At 40.4% G+C, this 14,846-nt stretch overlaps 1 protein-coding gene across 1 annotated transcript in view; it reads right to left on the bottom strand.

Annotated features, from left to right (window-relative positions):
- LOC107126133 (dystrophin-like) overlaps nt 1–14,846 on the bottom strand; it is a 402,970-nt gene that overhangs the window by 126,422 nt on the left and 261,702 nt on the right. The window contains exons 36-37 of the mRNA XM_015429648.1: nt 11,527–11,721; nt 72–244 (exon numbers count right to left, since the gene is read on the bottom strand). Of these exons, the coding sequence (XP_015285134.1) occupies nt 72–244; nt 11,527–11,721 (368 nt within the window). The remainder of the gene's footprint in view (nt 1–71; nt 245–11,526; nt 11,722–14,846) is intronic.

Below are 14,846 nucleotides of genomic sequence, written 5' to 3'. Positions count from 1 at the left end.
AAATGTTAATGGGGATTGTTGTAGACAAACCAATGTTGTTGTTTACAAACCAATATAAAGAAGTTACTTACGCTTGTAGTTCCCGATACATCTGGTTAACTTTTTCCCACTGATATGAAAGCTGAGTCAGCTTTTCCTGTATCCGTGCAGCTTCTGCAGGGGTGGCACTTTTCATAACTGCTGTCTTCTTACAGCGAACAACTTCAATCTGACCTGAGTGTCTCCCAAGACTATCTTTGATTTTCTGAAAATCCACATTAAATGTCAAAAACAAAAGATAGAAACAGAATATTACAAAGACGAAGTAATCGACAAAAATTGTAATAGAAGCAGAAAACTGTCAGCAATTGATAAAGAATATGTATAAACCCTGAACAATTTGACAGCGCAAAAAAGTAGGTTAGTGGTGTGGAAAGGAATGGATTGTGGATGGGCCTTGGGACAGCAACAGACGTCTGGTATGAAGGAAAGGAATGAAGAGGTTTTTTTGGGGGGAGGGGAGATGGCTGTAGTACAGATGACATTTAACATTATGTCCAGCCTACGGTAATTTTCTTATTGCAAGTGTTGAAATTTTAAAGTTTGCTTAAGGTGACATAACAGCTCAAAATTTTGTAATCATATGCCTTGTATTTCTGTGGACAGAGTCGATTATGGGTCTAGAGCTCCAACTGAAACCATGACATGGGTTAAAACTAGAGACCTGCTAGTTAAGAATAACTGAAGGCTTGAAATGAGGCATTAAGCTTTGCCAACCCAGTCACATTTCTTTATCTTGAGTTTTCAGTCACCTTGTCTGATGCCACAGTTTTTGATAAACTTTGCATTCCCATTTCTTTACCTTACTTACATACTTTATTTAGAAATTTTGGACAATTCTGACATTTCAGGCAGAGATGAAAGTCTCAGAGTGATCGTTCCTTGCTGTAGGCACCACCTATTGAAGATTGCTCTACTCCCTCGTCAGCCACATTGAGACAATGGGCAGAAGCAAGATAGATTAACTATCTACCCCATTCCTCTGGCCCAGAGTTTAAGATTAAAAGTTCTGAGCAGGCAGTAAATTTAATATTTCCTTTCTAGGCCCTGCAGTGTTATCACAGGCAGACCATCTCTGAGCCTGCTAATTGAGAGCAGCCTGCACAACCATACTACAGCCATACAAGCCATAAATAATGCTGAAAGCCAATATATACTAAAGTGGTGTGCATGAACAGTATGTGCCATTTTGGTGTTTGTAATTATAGCCTGGATAAAGTATATTCTTCAAAAGTCTATAAGGCCAACACTGCTGAAACAACTGGAAGGAATGGAAACAGCATCTGCATTGTGTTTGACGCAGCTTCTGCCAACTTGTATTGCTGAAATTTCTTTTACTTTTTTTTAAAAAAAAGAATGCAAACCACATTGATGACATTTGAGTGTTAAAACAACAAATTTATTTATGTAATTTATTTATACCCTGGCTTTCTCCCCAATGGAGACTCCAAGTAGCTTACTGTGTAGTGATCCCTACTCTGTAGGGAAGGGTGGGCTATGAATTTAATTTAATAAATAAAAAAATAAAAATGACATCATTCTTTCCTCCATGTTATCCTCACAACAACCCTGTGAAGGAGGTTAGGCTGAGAGAGTATGACTGGCCCAAGGTCCCAGTGAGCTTCCATGGCATGAATGGGGATTCGAACCTGGGTCTTCCAGATACTAGTCCAGCACTCTTAACCACTACACAATTGATTGTCACTTCCATGTATTTTTCTGTAGAACAGCTCCTGTATCCAAAATAAGGACTGGTATTTACGTTGTTCGCATAAGAAAGGTAGGTTGGATCACACAGAAGCAGCAGCTTAGAAAAGTCTCAAAGTTTTTTACCCCTGACATCAGAACCAAGCTATATCATGTTATGGCTTTTTTGCACATTTGCCACAGGGACTTGCAGCATATTTGCAGCCCTGGTGGCCTTTATAAGGACAGAAAGGCAGAATATAAATTTTATTTATTTTATAATTAAAATGTTATTTATTTTATAATTAAAATTTTGTAAACAAATGCACCAGCACAGACTGTCTGGATTCTAATCATGGGAAAGGCAGGGGCAGGGGGATGGGCTCCTGCTGTTCTTTTCCCATACTGTTTCAGCCAAAGTGACCTGGGGCTGTGGAAGCAGACATTATTTGCCCTTTCAGGAGGCTGCATATGCAATTAAGGCCCCCTTTTAAAGCTGTACCAAAAGAAACACGCAGCGGCAGGATCAGATAGATTCCCTGAGCCGCCGTGCAGTTGCTCCCTGGCACGATCAGATGCCGGGGGGAAGCCACTGCAGGGAGAGCGAGGCAGCCGAACTGTGCATGTGTGCACGTGCGCAGTTTGGCCGGGAGCCTCGATTGCTCCTGCAGATGGGGGAGCCGGCGATCTCACGGCCGCACTTGCTGCGCCGTTCCAGGTTGGTGCTACCTTTTACTTGGGGTTTTTTTGCAGCGGGTTTTAGGCCGGAAGGGACGGATTGGGGACGGGTGCACGCCGATTCCCAGATGTTGCGGTGTGCTCGCGCCCGTTTGCTGCATCCCCGATCCGTCCCTCTTCCGGCCCAAAACTTCCCGTGTGACCGGGGCCTAATACTTGCATTTGCAGCTTCCTCATGTGGCAAATAACACCTGCTCTTGCAGTCCCCAAATAATTTCAGCTGCTGAAAATGTCCAGGAGGAAGGCCTGTAGCCATGGTGTGCAAAAAGGTGCAGTTCCCCATCAATCATTTGTCATGCTCCTCCAATCAGCATTAGGGGTTGGTGTAAATTCTGTCAGTCTTTCAGGTGTAAATTTTCTATGTAGAAAAAGAAGGAATTGAGGTTAAAAGTGTGATTCCTGTCATAAATTTTCAAAGAATAAATTCTCCATGCAATTGGCTAGAACAGAAATAGCAGTTAGTAGGGCTGAAGAGTCTTCATTTTAAAGGCCTGCAGGGGTGAGTCCTGTAGAACTCTTATTGCTGAGGAAATTATTTTTGACAAAATAGGAGACAAATAATAAGGAATTTAGGTTCAGAGGTAAGTGAGCACAAATCTTTTTTTTGCTAATACCCACAGGAATCCTCAACCTTTCCTTCCTCAACCATTCCATTACCCCACAGCCCTATTACCTTTATTAAAATGCACTCTTGAACTATTCTGTTTTATGTAGTTAGCAGAATGACAAAAATGTGGAAGCTTTCCTGACTTCCTCAGAAAGGCTATTCCACAAATGGGAGCCACAAGAGAAAATATGTGCGTATGGGCAGTTGCTGTTCTTTCCCATTTGTTGGATGGCACCCTTAGAAGCCTTGAGTTGGTGATTTACAGAGAAAAAAAGGTTGAATTCAAGTTACTGAAACCTCAAACTGTAAATTCAACCTTTTTTTCTCTGTAAATCATGACATGATAGAAGTCACGAGTAGACAAGAACTGTCACAGCTCATTAGAAGACATTTTAAAGAATTTGACTATGAGAGCACATCGATTAGAGCCCGCAGAATGTGCTCAACCTTTTCAGTAGGCATTCAGCCTCCAACAGCAATGCCAAACTACTTATCTGAGATAATTCTTCCAAGTATAGAAGGGCATTCATGTTAGCATGCTTGAATGCCCTACCTTCAGTTGTGATGTCTGGAAGATTTAATGGGAATTCATACTTAGATCAATTCTGTAATTGTGGCAGCAGTAAACTTAACTCTGGCCCCGGTCACACGGGCCAAATATCATGTGGGGGGGATGCGTGGCTGTTCCCCCTGGAGCAAAATAAAGTGTAGTAGCCCGATCACATAGTCCCCCGAGTCTGTGCCCTTAGGCTGTTAGCTGGCTATCACACAGCAATGCTGGAGCGTGGCAAAGAAGCGGTGCAGCAAGCGTTTGTGCAAATGTGCAGTTCTGCAGAGCAGCACTGATTTCAGTTACGTGTTTGTGTGCATGCGGTTATGAAAAACATCCAGTTTGCGATGGGATGTGGACGGGCGCCAGATGCCACAGGATACTAGCGCTCCCGCGATCAGACACCCGCCCCTGCCCCGCATTTTCTGGATACTAGTGCACTTTCTGAGGTACTTTTTCACTGCGCATCTTCAGCGGGATGCCATGGGTTGGCCATGGGTGCACTACGCTTCCCAGATGTTGCGGTGTGATCCCGCCCCCAAAATCTGCCTGACATTCATGCCTTTAGCATGGCAAATCCTCCGTGTGACTGGGGCATCTGTAGATCATATTTTGCTTGATTGTCCCAAATTTTCAGCTCTAAAAGATGAACTAATCTCCCCTTTATTTAATCAGGACTTTCTCTCTCCAGAAGCACAATTATTAGTTAGAGACGAAGACAAACTACTCTGCATGTGGCAAAATTTATAGCAGCTGTTGTCAAATCACATGACAATTTTTGTAGTAGCAACCTTTAAATTCTTCCATGTTTTCCTGTGGAAGGAGGTTAATTGGGGATGAGGGTTTGCTGTTTATGACTCTGGTTGCAAAAAACAGTAAAGACAATAAATAAATAAATAAAATAAGGGCCTTTTGGTAATTCTCAGTAGAAGTTCAAAGCTTATTTGATGAGGGATAGAGATTTGCTTATTGTGATGAGAACCCTATACACACACACATGTATATATACTACAACATTTTTCTTATAGCTTTAAAAATGACAACAAACTGAAGACTTTAGGATAAAGTTTTGTGGTGGCAGTAATTAGAAAGTATGATAATTAAAATATAAAACCCTGAGAGCTGAAAAATTAGTCTGGCTCCTACATTTTTGGGGTGGTTAGTAAAGCCAAGGAAAATTTGTCAAAACTTGGTCTGGTTTGGCTCTCAGTGACAGTCACACAAAGCATGCCATGCTGCAGTCCCATGAACTGCTGACAGCCCAAATCCCAGTGAGCTTTAAGCAGCCCACTTAAGTGCTCGATTACAACTTTAGCATTCTACAGCTATAGCATGCCTAAGAAATACGTCTTGGAGAGTTGTCTACTGGGGAAAAACCTTTTATCTATCTATCTATCTATCTATCTATCTATCTATCTATCTATCTATCTATCTATCTATCCATCTATCTATCTTACTCCTTTTTTATTGAACTCCCAGTAGTTTTCTCTGTAAGGCGTTGATCAGTTCTACACATTCGTAGATTAAGTAATGAGTATGCCCCAAGCCCCCACTAATTAAGCTTAATGAAATGGGACACATCAAAGGTGTGTATGCTTTTGTGTTGGTTTGTTTTATGTCAAGGATTTTGCTGAAATAGCATTTTAATAGCTGCAATGATCTTTAAACTAATTCAAATATTTTTGCTTTTAACAGTCCATACATGGCATTGACTATGTGTAAATATTAAATTGCCTCAAATTTTGTCTGATTCTATTAACAATATATACATGTGTATGCGGTTACTCAGCTCTCTGTCTCTTTGTGTACACATGTGTAGATATGATTTCTTACTATCTCCTTCCTTGTATGCATTTTCTACATACAAAGGAATAATCATTTTTTTTTGAGTGGTTGAGGGCAATGTTCAAAGATTTTGCAACCTGGCTAACAAAAGTGCATTCTCCTTTCATCTCTATGAATGAAAAGGAAAGAGAAGGAGTTAAAAGCCCATTTGCAGATAAAGTGACAGCAGCCTTTGGAGACTGCATCCATTGTATCTCAATGCTCTTGAATAGAGAAATCAAAGTTTTAGAGTTTTCAATAGTTATTTATTTTTGTTATATAGAATTTTTATCTTTCTGACTGCTGACAACATGCTCTGATTCAACTTCTCAGGCATTTCTGTGCCACACAGTTATCAATTTTTCTCCCTGACAAATCAAGCTCAAAAAAGTCTTCATTCACACAGGTTGCACAGATTGCAGTTAATTGGGTTTTGCTTAGCTACGGGGGGGGGGGACTATTTTAAACTTTACCATTTAGCCCTCACTTGTGAAAGTTAGTTTTCCTGTTCTTTCCTATGCTTATTTGATAGAATCCAGATGTGCATTGCTTTTACAAAAATGCAAATAGATTTCTGGAGAACAAAATATGTACAGGATGAAGCATTGTCCTGGCATGAATACCAAATCTGTAATCATATCTCAGATTTTATATTGATATCCTAAATGGCAGAAGCACAGCTTGTTCTATTCATGAATGGCAGAACAAGATCCACTGCTTAATCACAGTCTTAAATATGTACTAGGATGATGAATCATAATATTTGCTGCAACTTTCATAAAAATCCAGCACATTTAAAGAGGATTATGAATGGATTCTTGCTGGGAGAATGAAAGGTTTAGACTGATTAATGAACATCTAACATAACAGAAATGGTGAGGATTCTCAAAAAGAACTACTGTATTTACATATATCATCTTTGTGGATAAGGAGAAAAAAAGCAGAGCTAAGAATTAAAACATAATAAGGTAATTATTTCTCTGTGATAGACATATTTTAGAGAAGGCTATTTTTTCACCTGCAAAAGCTGTGTGCGCTCAACCTTTAGTAAGGTAACTTATTTTGACATATTCATAGCCCACTTAAGATTTTGTAAACTTAGTACATTATCTGTTGATAAACTCAGCAAGTGAATTTTTAAACTAAAACTGCTACAGTTTAACCAGCAATACAATTAAAATATCTGGATTCAAAATTCTGGTCAGCCATGAAGTTTACTGGATGACCTACAGTTAGTTACTACCTCTTGTTCTAACCCATTTCATAGAGTTGTTGTATAAGAAAGAAGACCCAGTATCTGCTGCCCTGAGGAACTTGGATGATAATCAGGATATAAATGTAATAAAATTATTTTATAACCCCCCTTCAGAATGGAACTATGAAAGGCAGAACCACAACAGCTATGTCTTCTTCCACTCTTCCACTCAGAATTCACAGATTTTTCATTAGGGTTCTGAAATATCATACATTGATTGTTTTAAAACTTTATTCCAACACTTCTGGGTGGAATCAAAGTCCACTACTCCAAGCGCATCATATCTTCCTAGTTACCTATGGAAAAGGAAAGAACCATGCTCATGCCATGGATCCCATGGATCATTACTTTTTCATAGATTACTACTGGAAATCCATTTGTTTATCATCCTTGCAACTGGAACCAATAACTTCAGTATGAATTATTTAAATTAAATGATTTATTTATTATTTATATATTTATTTATTAGACTTTTATCCCGCCCTCCCGGTTGTAGCCGGCTCGGGGCAGCTTACAATCAGGTAAAATCCAAATACATAAATAACAGTGATAATATTAACATTAAAATACCATTAAAACCATAGTAATAAAGTGCTAGTCTTATCCGTTAATGCTGATTGGTCTTCTGATGTAAAAAACCAGCTTCAGATGTCATAAAGGGCAGCCTCAGAGGTCATAAAAGGGGGGGGGGAGAGTTGACACAGGCAGAAATTAAGGTCCAGCAGGTCAGGGCTCTTCAGTTACCATTACCAATGGCAATGGAGATCAAGGTGGTGTTAATCCTAGTTGTGGTGGCGGCTCCAAAGGCCTGGTGGAAGAGCTCCATTTTACAGGCTCTGTGGAATTGTGGGAGGTCCCACAGGGCCCTGGTCTCCTCCGGGAGCTCGTTCCACCAGAGTGGAGCCACCACCAAAAAAGTCCTGGCCCTGATCGTCGCCAGACTGGCCTCCTTAATACTCAGGAAAAACTACAGTCATAATAAATACAAAAGCATACTATATCCACCAGAAACCTCCAGGCTTGAAGGTCAAAATCACGTCCTTCTTTCACTAATTTTGTCTGCAACTCCGCTAAGGAGTCACTATTTTTTTTCTACTCTACCTTGTGGTCTAATAATCCATGTACCATGTCAACAAGATGCCAGGCTTCTAATGAGTATATATGGTATGTGTGAGGGAATGTATATATAATGAGAAATTTTTTTATATAGGTATGTACTCACATATACAAAAATATATGCATGCCTGTAGGCAAGGCTCTTTTTGTAGCAGGTACTCATTTGCATATTAAGCGACACAACCCTAATGTAGCCAATCCTCCAAGAGTTTACAGTAGCTCCTGTAAGAAGAGCTCTGTAAGCTCTTGGAGGATTGGCTACATTAGGGGTGTGTGGCCTAATATGCAAAGGAGTTCCTGCTACAAAAAGAGCCCTGCCTGTAGGTACAAGTATAAAGAATTCAACAGAGAGAGAATTTATTCTCTTATTCTTTTAATCCTATTTCTGACATTCTTCAAAAGAGAAATAATGCATCATAGATAATAACAATGAGACAAGAAACATTTAACAACTTATTTAAAATTTTTAAAAATGGGTTTGACTTCCTTTATTTAGGCCTATTTTTAATTCGTAATGGACTTGCTAGAGAACGTCAGCAAAAGATTGTTCTAACTCAGGCAGAAATTACAATGACATGCACTTCATGCACGCACTGCAGTGACTTCAACCAGAAGTGACATCATCATATTTCTGACATTGGGGTGATGCTCTAGGTTTTGGGCAAAGGTTTTTTGGGCCTCAAAACTATAGAGTTTTGCTCAAAACCTAGAGCATCACCCCTGATATTGGAAACGATGATACCACTCCCGAGTGACATCATTGTGCTGGTGCCAGCTGGGCTGTGGTGGATTGGGGGATCTCCTAGCCATACCGGGGAAATGGCAACCATAGTGAAGACTGTTGTTCAGTGATTCTTTACCTATCTGGCTGTTTACCTATCTGGCTGTTTGCCTTTAGAGATGATAATATGAGGGACACACTTCCTCTGCTTTGACTGTATACTACATTCATTACATTTCATAGAAATCAAGCTCCAGGGCCAGGTATGTACTAATTCTATTTTATGTACATACTGATTAGTACTACTGCACCAATGAAATAATTTGCCTTGTGGATTTTCACAACCACACAGGGACTGGTTCTCTTCTTTGTCCCCTCTCTGTTCACAGTCTTCAACCACCACTACTTTAAAAAAATGTACAAGGATCTGCACTACTGCTTCATGAATCAATATTATAATTCTTCCATTGCAAAAGCAGTAGGAATATCAGCACAGAATGTTACTTCTGCTACATATACCCTCCTCTCTCCTGGAACCCCTTTATCTGAGTAGGGTTTATGAGACAAAGAAGACTTGTTCATCGCAGGCATAAATTTGATGCAGAACATCCCAAAACCCTAATTCAAAATTTCATTTTCCATATTGTAAAGTACCACAAAGCAAGATGGCCTTTGGCAGTCAAACTTCATTTGTGCATGGGTTATGTGCCCCAAATTCAATGCTGTTGGGAAGTGCCTTTATATTAAAGTGACATCAATCAGTGACATGTAACTGTCAGACATATTGCACAGCTAGTTTTCTAAAAAGTGATTTTTTTATATTTTTAAATGTATTATTACTTAGTTTTAGTATGTTAATTTGCACAGTTGCACAGTTTCCAATGAATATGTTGTCTTAGTCACATATTTTTTCTTTAAAAGGATAATTTTAAAAAGATGCAAAAGATTTAACAAACTACACATTAAAACTGCTGTCTATACTGTCTTGCAACTTGATTCATGCAAATCTTCTAGGGATAAAGATCAACCACAATTTAATTTTAAACCTGTTCCAACCAGCAGCTATGCAATTTATGTACTATGTTTCTATTTTTACTGCAGGATAATGACAATGATGAATGCTTCTACCAGGAAATAAATATTCATTCATTACAAAGCTCAAATCAAAACTATATGCCTTCCCAAAGTATATGAATTTGCAAGATCTATTTGCTGCTGTGAGAGATTTATTTGGGAGGAAGATGGAACTGTACTTACAGCCACATCTCTTGACATTTTAATAGTTCAGTTAAATTAAACCTACGGCAATAGTTACTTGTAACCAAGATAATCAATATAATTAAAGCTGGTGTCAGCTACAATAATATCAAATACATGTGGATGGACAAGTTATTAGGACATAAATCACACCAGGATATACAAATATGTGATATTAAAGAGCCCTAATGGGGATGCACTCATCTGCTACTAATCCTGTTTCTGGGTCACTGCTCCTCTGACCAATATTGCTGACAACATCGAAAATATATAAACAAGGAACAAGTGTTTTCTTATTAGCAATAATAGATGATATCTAACACTTTTTTGCATAAACAAGTCACACCATCAGAGTGAGACTAATTGCTCTTAATGAAGAATGGCAACAGCAGTGTCATGATTATATAGTTCAGGGGCATATGTAAGAAATTTATTTGTATAATTAATATATATATATGATGCTTCTCAACCATCAGGCACGGGGTGGTGAACAACAATATAAGATACATATATAGAACTGCCTAGGAACCTATAGTAATAGCTTGGTAAGAAGTAGTATCACAAAATATTTTTGAAACTTATGGATTTCAAGTGATTTTCAATGTATTGCCATGGGCTGCTATTAAAACAGGAGAACATTAATTTAATGATTTCACTCTCCCTCACAGGGTTTCCCTTTATCTCCTTTTTGGCAGAGCAGCCTTTTCCCCATTTCTTCTTTGTTTCTCTTTGGCTGTCTCACTTTCATTTGAATGTGTATTACTAGATGCTGACCCAGCCTAGGGAACTGAGGGGAGATACTAAAACCCTCCTTTTTGTCCTGGTTTGATAATGGCACACAGGAGGTTGGTGGAAGTTAAAAAATAACAAACCGTTCCATTTAACTTTGAGGGGAAATGGCCAGGTTGGAATCAGGTGTAGGATTTATGAGGTGAAGACACAACAAGAGTGAGGGAGCTTTGTATACAAATAAATGCCAGATCATCTGTCACCAACAAGCCACTGTTTTTGTTATTCAGAAACGTCTTTAAAACTTGAGGAGAGAGATTTCTTGGAAGTCTCTCCTTAAATACACAAGAATAAGCTTCTTTGTCTCACAAACACTTAAGTTGGTGAAAGCAGGATCATTCAAATAAGCTCCAGTTTCCTTCCTTATCTCCAGGCTAGGGATCACTCCCTTCTTACTCAAGGTTCTCAGACCAGGTTGCAGCAGTAACCATTTTCTGTCCATCATATACAGTTATTGTTCCATTGTATTTCACCATTATGACTGAATTAAAGCTGGGTATACAGCTGTCTTCTGACCATTTCTGCTTCAGGACAGAGGTGGGAGACTGAATTATCCCTGCCCTTGTAAGACCTTTCCTGCAAATAGAGGAAAACACTGATCTAGAACACTTCTACTTGACAAGATAGCTTTCTGTGTACAAAAGGCCTTACATGTGAGGCAGAATTCAATCATGCATTCCTTTTATTGCATTCCTTTTATTGCATTTGAATTCATCCAACTCCAGGTAACAGCGTTCCGTGCGCCTTGGTGTTAGTCATGCCAGCCACATGACCATGGAAATGTCTTTGGACAGCACTGGCTCTTTGGCTTTGAAACGGAGATGAGCACCACAACCCTAGAGTCGGACTCGACTGGCTTTCAAGGAAGGGAACCTTTACCTTTACCTTTTACTTCAGCTGCAAATGAATACATTAGATTTGAAAAACTAAACATTGATTCTTACCTTGAGGCACTCTTCTTGTCTGCCAAGATCCTCACAGTCCCTCCCCTGCAGACTAGGAGAATTAAGGATGTCTTCCATGTTAGATAAAGCTTGTAGAAGCCGAAGGATCTCTGCCAGATATGCAGAAGGCACGTAAGAGGTTTCCATAGTCATACCTTCCGTCATCAAAACAGTTGTCTCCTCATAAACAGTTTGCTGGTATAGATACATAAAAGAATTTTTCCTTTAGTTTCAGAATGTATATAACTCTTAAATAGAATATAAAGCAAGACTTCATTGACACATTTGTATCACTACTATAGACCATCTCCCTCAAATTATTTTAAAATAATTATTACCTACCACTAATTTGAATCAGTAGTTTGTTAAAGCTTTTTGCTGCATTGCTTTACCTAACACTTCTCCAATATGTAGCTTATAATTTTGTATTTTAATGGCTCTCTATAGCTAGTATGAACTACCACACATTGCAGATATTGTTGGCCATGATGCCAAAATCCATGTGTGCACTTGGGTTTTCTGTGGAATGTTCCTAGCACCATCTCCCAGCTAGCATATTCATAATACCTAGGAGAAAACTGGCAACTGTTATCAAGGAGAGTATTAGGAAGATGTAGATGTAGCTTGTTTGTGCAGTCATTGAGATCGTGGCCACTATCTCAAGTCCCAACATTTGAATTTGTCTTCCTAAATAGTGTGAATGCCAAGAGTCCTTGAACATTTCCTTTCATATACTAAACAATGTGTTTTATAAAACTGACCACAAAACAAAGATCAGTTTACAAAATAAGAAATAATATCTTAATAATAAGCCTCTCTCATCGATTGCTGTCCTGATGTGGCAAGGGGGCTTGCATGGTTTGATGAGGCTGCAGGCTATGCTGTGGAGGGCCACTCAGGATGGACAGGCCACAGCAGAGAACTCAGACAAAATGTGATCCACTGGAGAAGGAAATGGCAACCCACTCCAGTATCTTTTTGGACAGGAATGGGTGAATTTAACTCAGAAGACCATTATATCTACTACTGTGGCCAAGAATCCCGAAGAAAAAATGGTGTGGCCTTTATAGTCAACAAGAGAGTGAAAAATGCGGTAATGGAATACAATCTCAAAAATGACAGAATGAACTCAGTCCGAATCCAAGGCAAACCATTCAACATCACAGTAATTCAAGTCTATGCCCCAACCACTGACGCAGAAGATGCTGAAAAGGATTGGTTCTATGAAGACCTACAACACCTCCTAGAACTACCACCCCCAAAAGATGTCTTTATCATCATAGGTGACTAGAATGCGAAAGTAGGAAGTCAAAAGGTAACCAGAATAACGGACAAGTTTGGTCTTGAAGAACAAAATGAAGCTGGGCAAGAGAACACACTGGTCATAGCAAACACCCTCTTCCAACAACCTACTCCCCACTCCTTCACTTGCACCTGCTGGATAACCTTGAGCAAGCCATAGTTCTGGCACAGCTGTTCTTGAAAAAGAGCAGTTTCTGTCAGAGCTCTCTCAGCCCCACCTACCTCACAGGGTGTCTGCTGTGGGGAGGGGAGGGGAAGGGGAAGGGATTGTAAGCCACTCTGAGACTCCTTTGGGTAGTGAAGGGTGGGGTATAAATCCAATATCTTCTTCTTCTTCGCAACTACACACGTACATCACCAGATGGACAACACCAAAATCAGATTGATTATATCATTTGCAGTCAAAGATGGAGAAGCTCTATACAGTCAGTAAAAACAAGACCTGGAGCTGACTGTGGCTCAGATCATGAGCTACTCATTGCAAAATTCAGGCTTCAGCTGAAGGAAATTGGGAAAACCACGACGCCATTCAGGTTTGACCTAGATCACATCCCTGATGAATATACAGTGGAGGTAAAGAATAGGTTTAAGGGACTAGATTTGATATACAAAGTATCTGAAGAACTATGGACAGAGGTTTGTGACCTTGTACAGGAGGCAGCAATCAGCACCATCCCAAAGAAAAAGAAATGCAAGAAAGCAAAGTGGCTGTCTGATGAGGCTTTACAAATAGCAGAGGAAAGAAGAAAAGAGAAAGGCAAAGGCGAAAAGGAAAGATTTACCCAACTGAATGCAGATTTCCGGAGAACAGCAAGGAGAGATAAAGAGGCTTTCCTGAATGAACAATGCAAAGTAATAGAGGAAAACAGTAGAATGGGAAGGACTAGAGATCTCTTCAAGAAAACTGGAGAAATCAAGGGAACATTCCGTGCAAAGCTGGCCATGGTAAAGAACTAAAATGGTAGGGACCTAACAGAAGCAGAAGAGATTGGGAAGAGGTGGCAAGAATACACAGAAGAAATACACAAAAAGGACCTCAATCTCCTTGACAACCATGACAGTGTGACCACTGACCCCGAGCCAGACATCCTGGAGTGCGAAGTCAAATGGGCCTTAGAAAGCATTACTAACAACAAAGCTAGTGGAAGTGATGGTATCGCAGCTGAGCTATTCAAAGTCTTAAAAGATGATGCTGTTGGACTTCCGGTCTGTGGCTTCAGCGATGGCGGAGGCTCTCTCCTGAACAGGGGAGGCATTCCGTGCTCCAGGGGTGCTGGAGGGGTGCCACCTCAAGTGGCACCCCCAGGTAAGCCTCAGTGTGGAGGCTCCAAGCCGGGGGCGCTTGGGGGGGCGACCTCTTCGATGGCTTGAAGCCGGAGAATTGAGGCGCTCCTTTTTGCCCCAATCGGTCCACCCCCTGAGAGGCTCGGTTTTTACCGAGCATAGCTGAAGCCGATCGGGACAAGCAAGAGGGTCAGCGAATGAAGCGCGATTAAAAGGTGTCTGGGACCAGACCGTCAACGAATACCGTCAATGAACTGGAGAACGAGACGAGCGAAGAAGTTTGAAAAGTGAGTTCCGATTCCCCACCCCCACCCTTAGCGGCGTCGGGAGGAATCCCAGACGTAAACAAACTGAACTGTGTTTTAAAGAGACGGGGGGGAGGAGAAAAGAAAGCACTCAAGTGTGCCAGAGACTTAGCTGTTTTTTACGGATAAGTTTGCACTTGCTGAAGAAGTGTGAATAAGCACTCTTTAGTGTAAACAAAGTGGAAAATGGCCGGCGTACGAGGTAGAGGAACAAAAGTGGGGCGTGGCTCTCAAAGTCCGAGGGTAGAGGAAGGAGATGTTTTCTCCACACTATCGGAGTTGCTTCGGCCCATAAACGAAAGACTCGATGGTCTTAACCAGTTGATGGCCGCTTCGAACCAGAGTATGGCAAAACAGCAACAGCAGATCACCGAGCTCGTGAAGAAGTCGATTCAAACTGACGAAAAGCTTAAAGAGACAGCACACGAT

This window comes from Gekko japonicus, unplaced genomic scaffold (genome assembly GCF_001447785.1).
Source record: "Gekko japonicus isolate JY-2015 unplaced genomic scaffold, Gekko_japonicus_V1.1 scaffold615, whole genome shotgun sequence".
In the NCBI taxonomy this organism is placed as follows: Eukaryota; Metazoa; Chordata; class Lepidosauria; order Squamata; family Gekkonidae; genus Gekko; species Gekko japonicus.
This window is presented reverse-complemented; position numbering and strand designations above follow the sequence as displayed.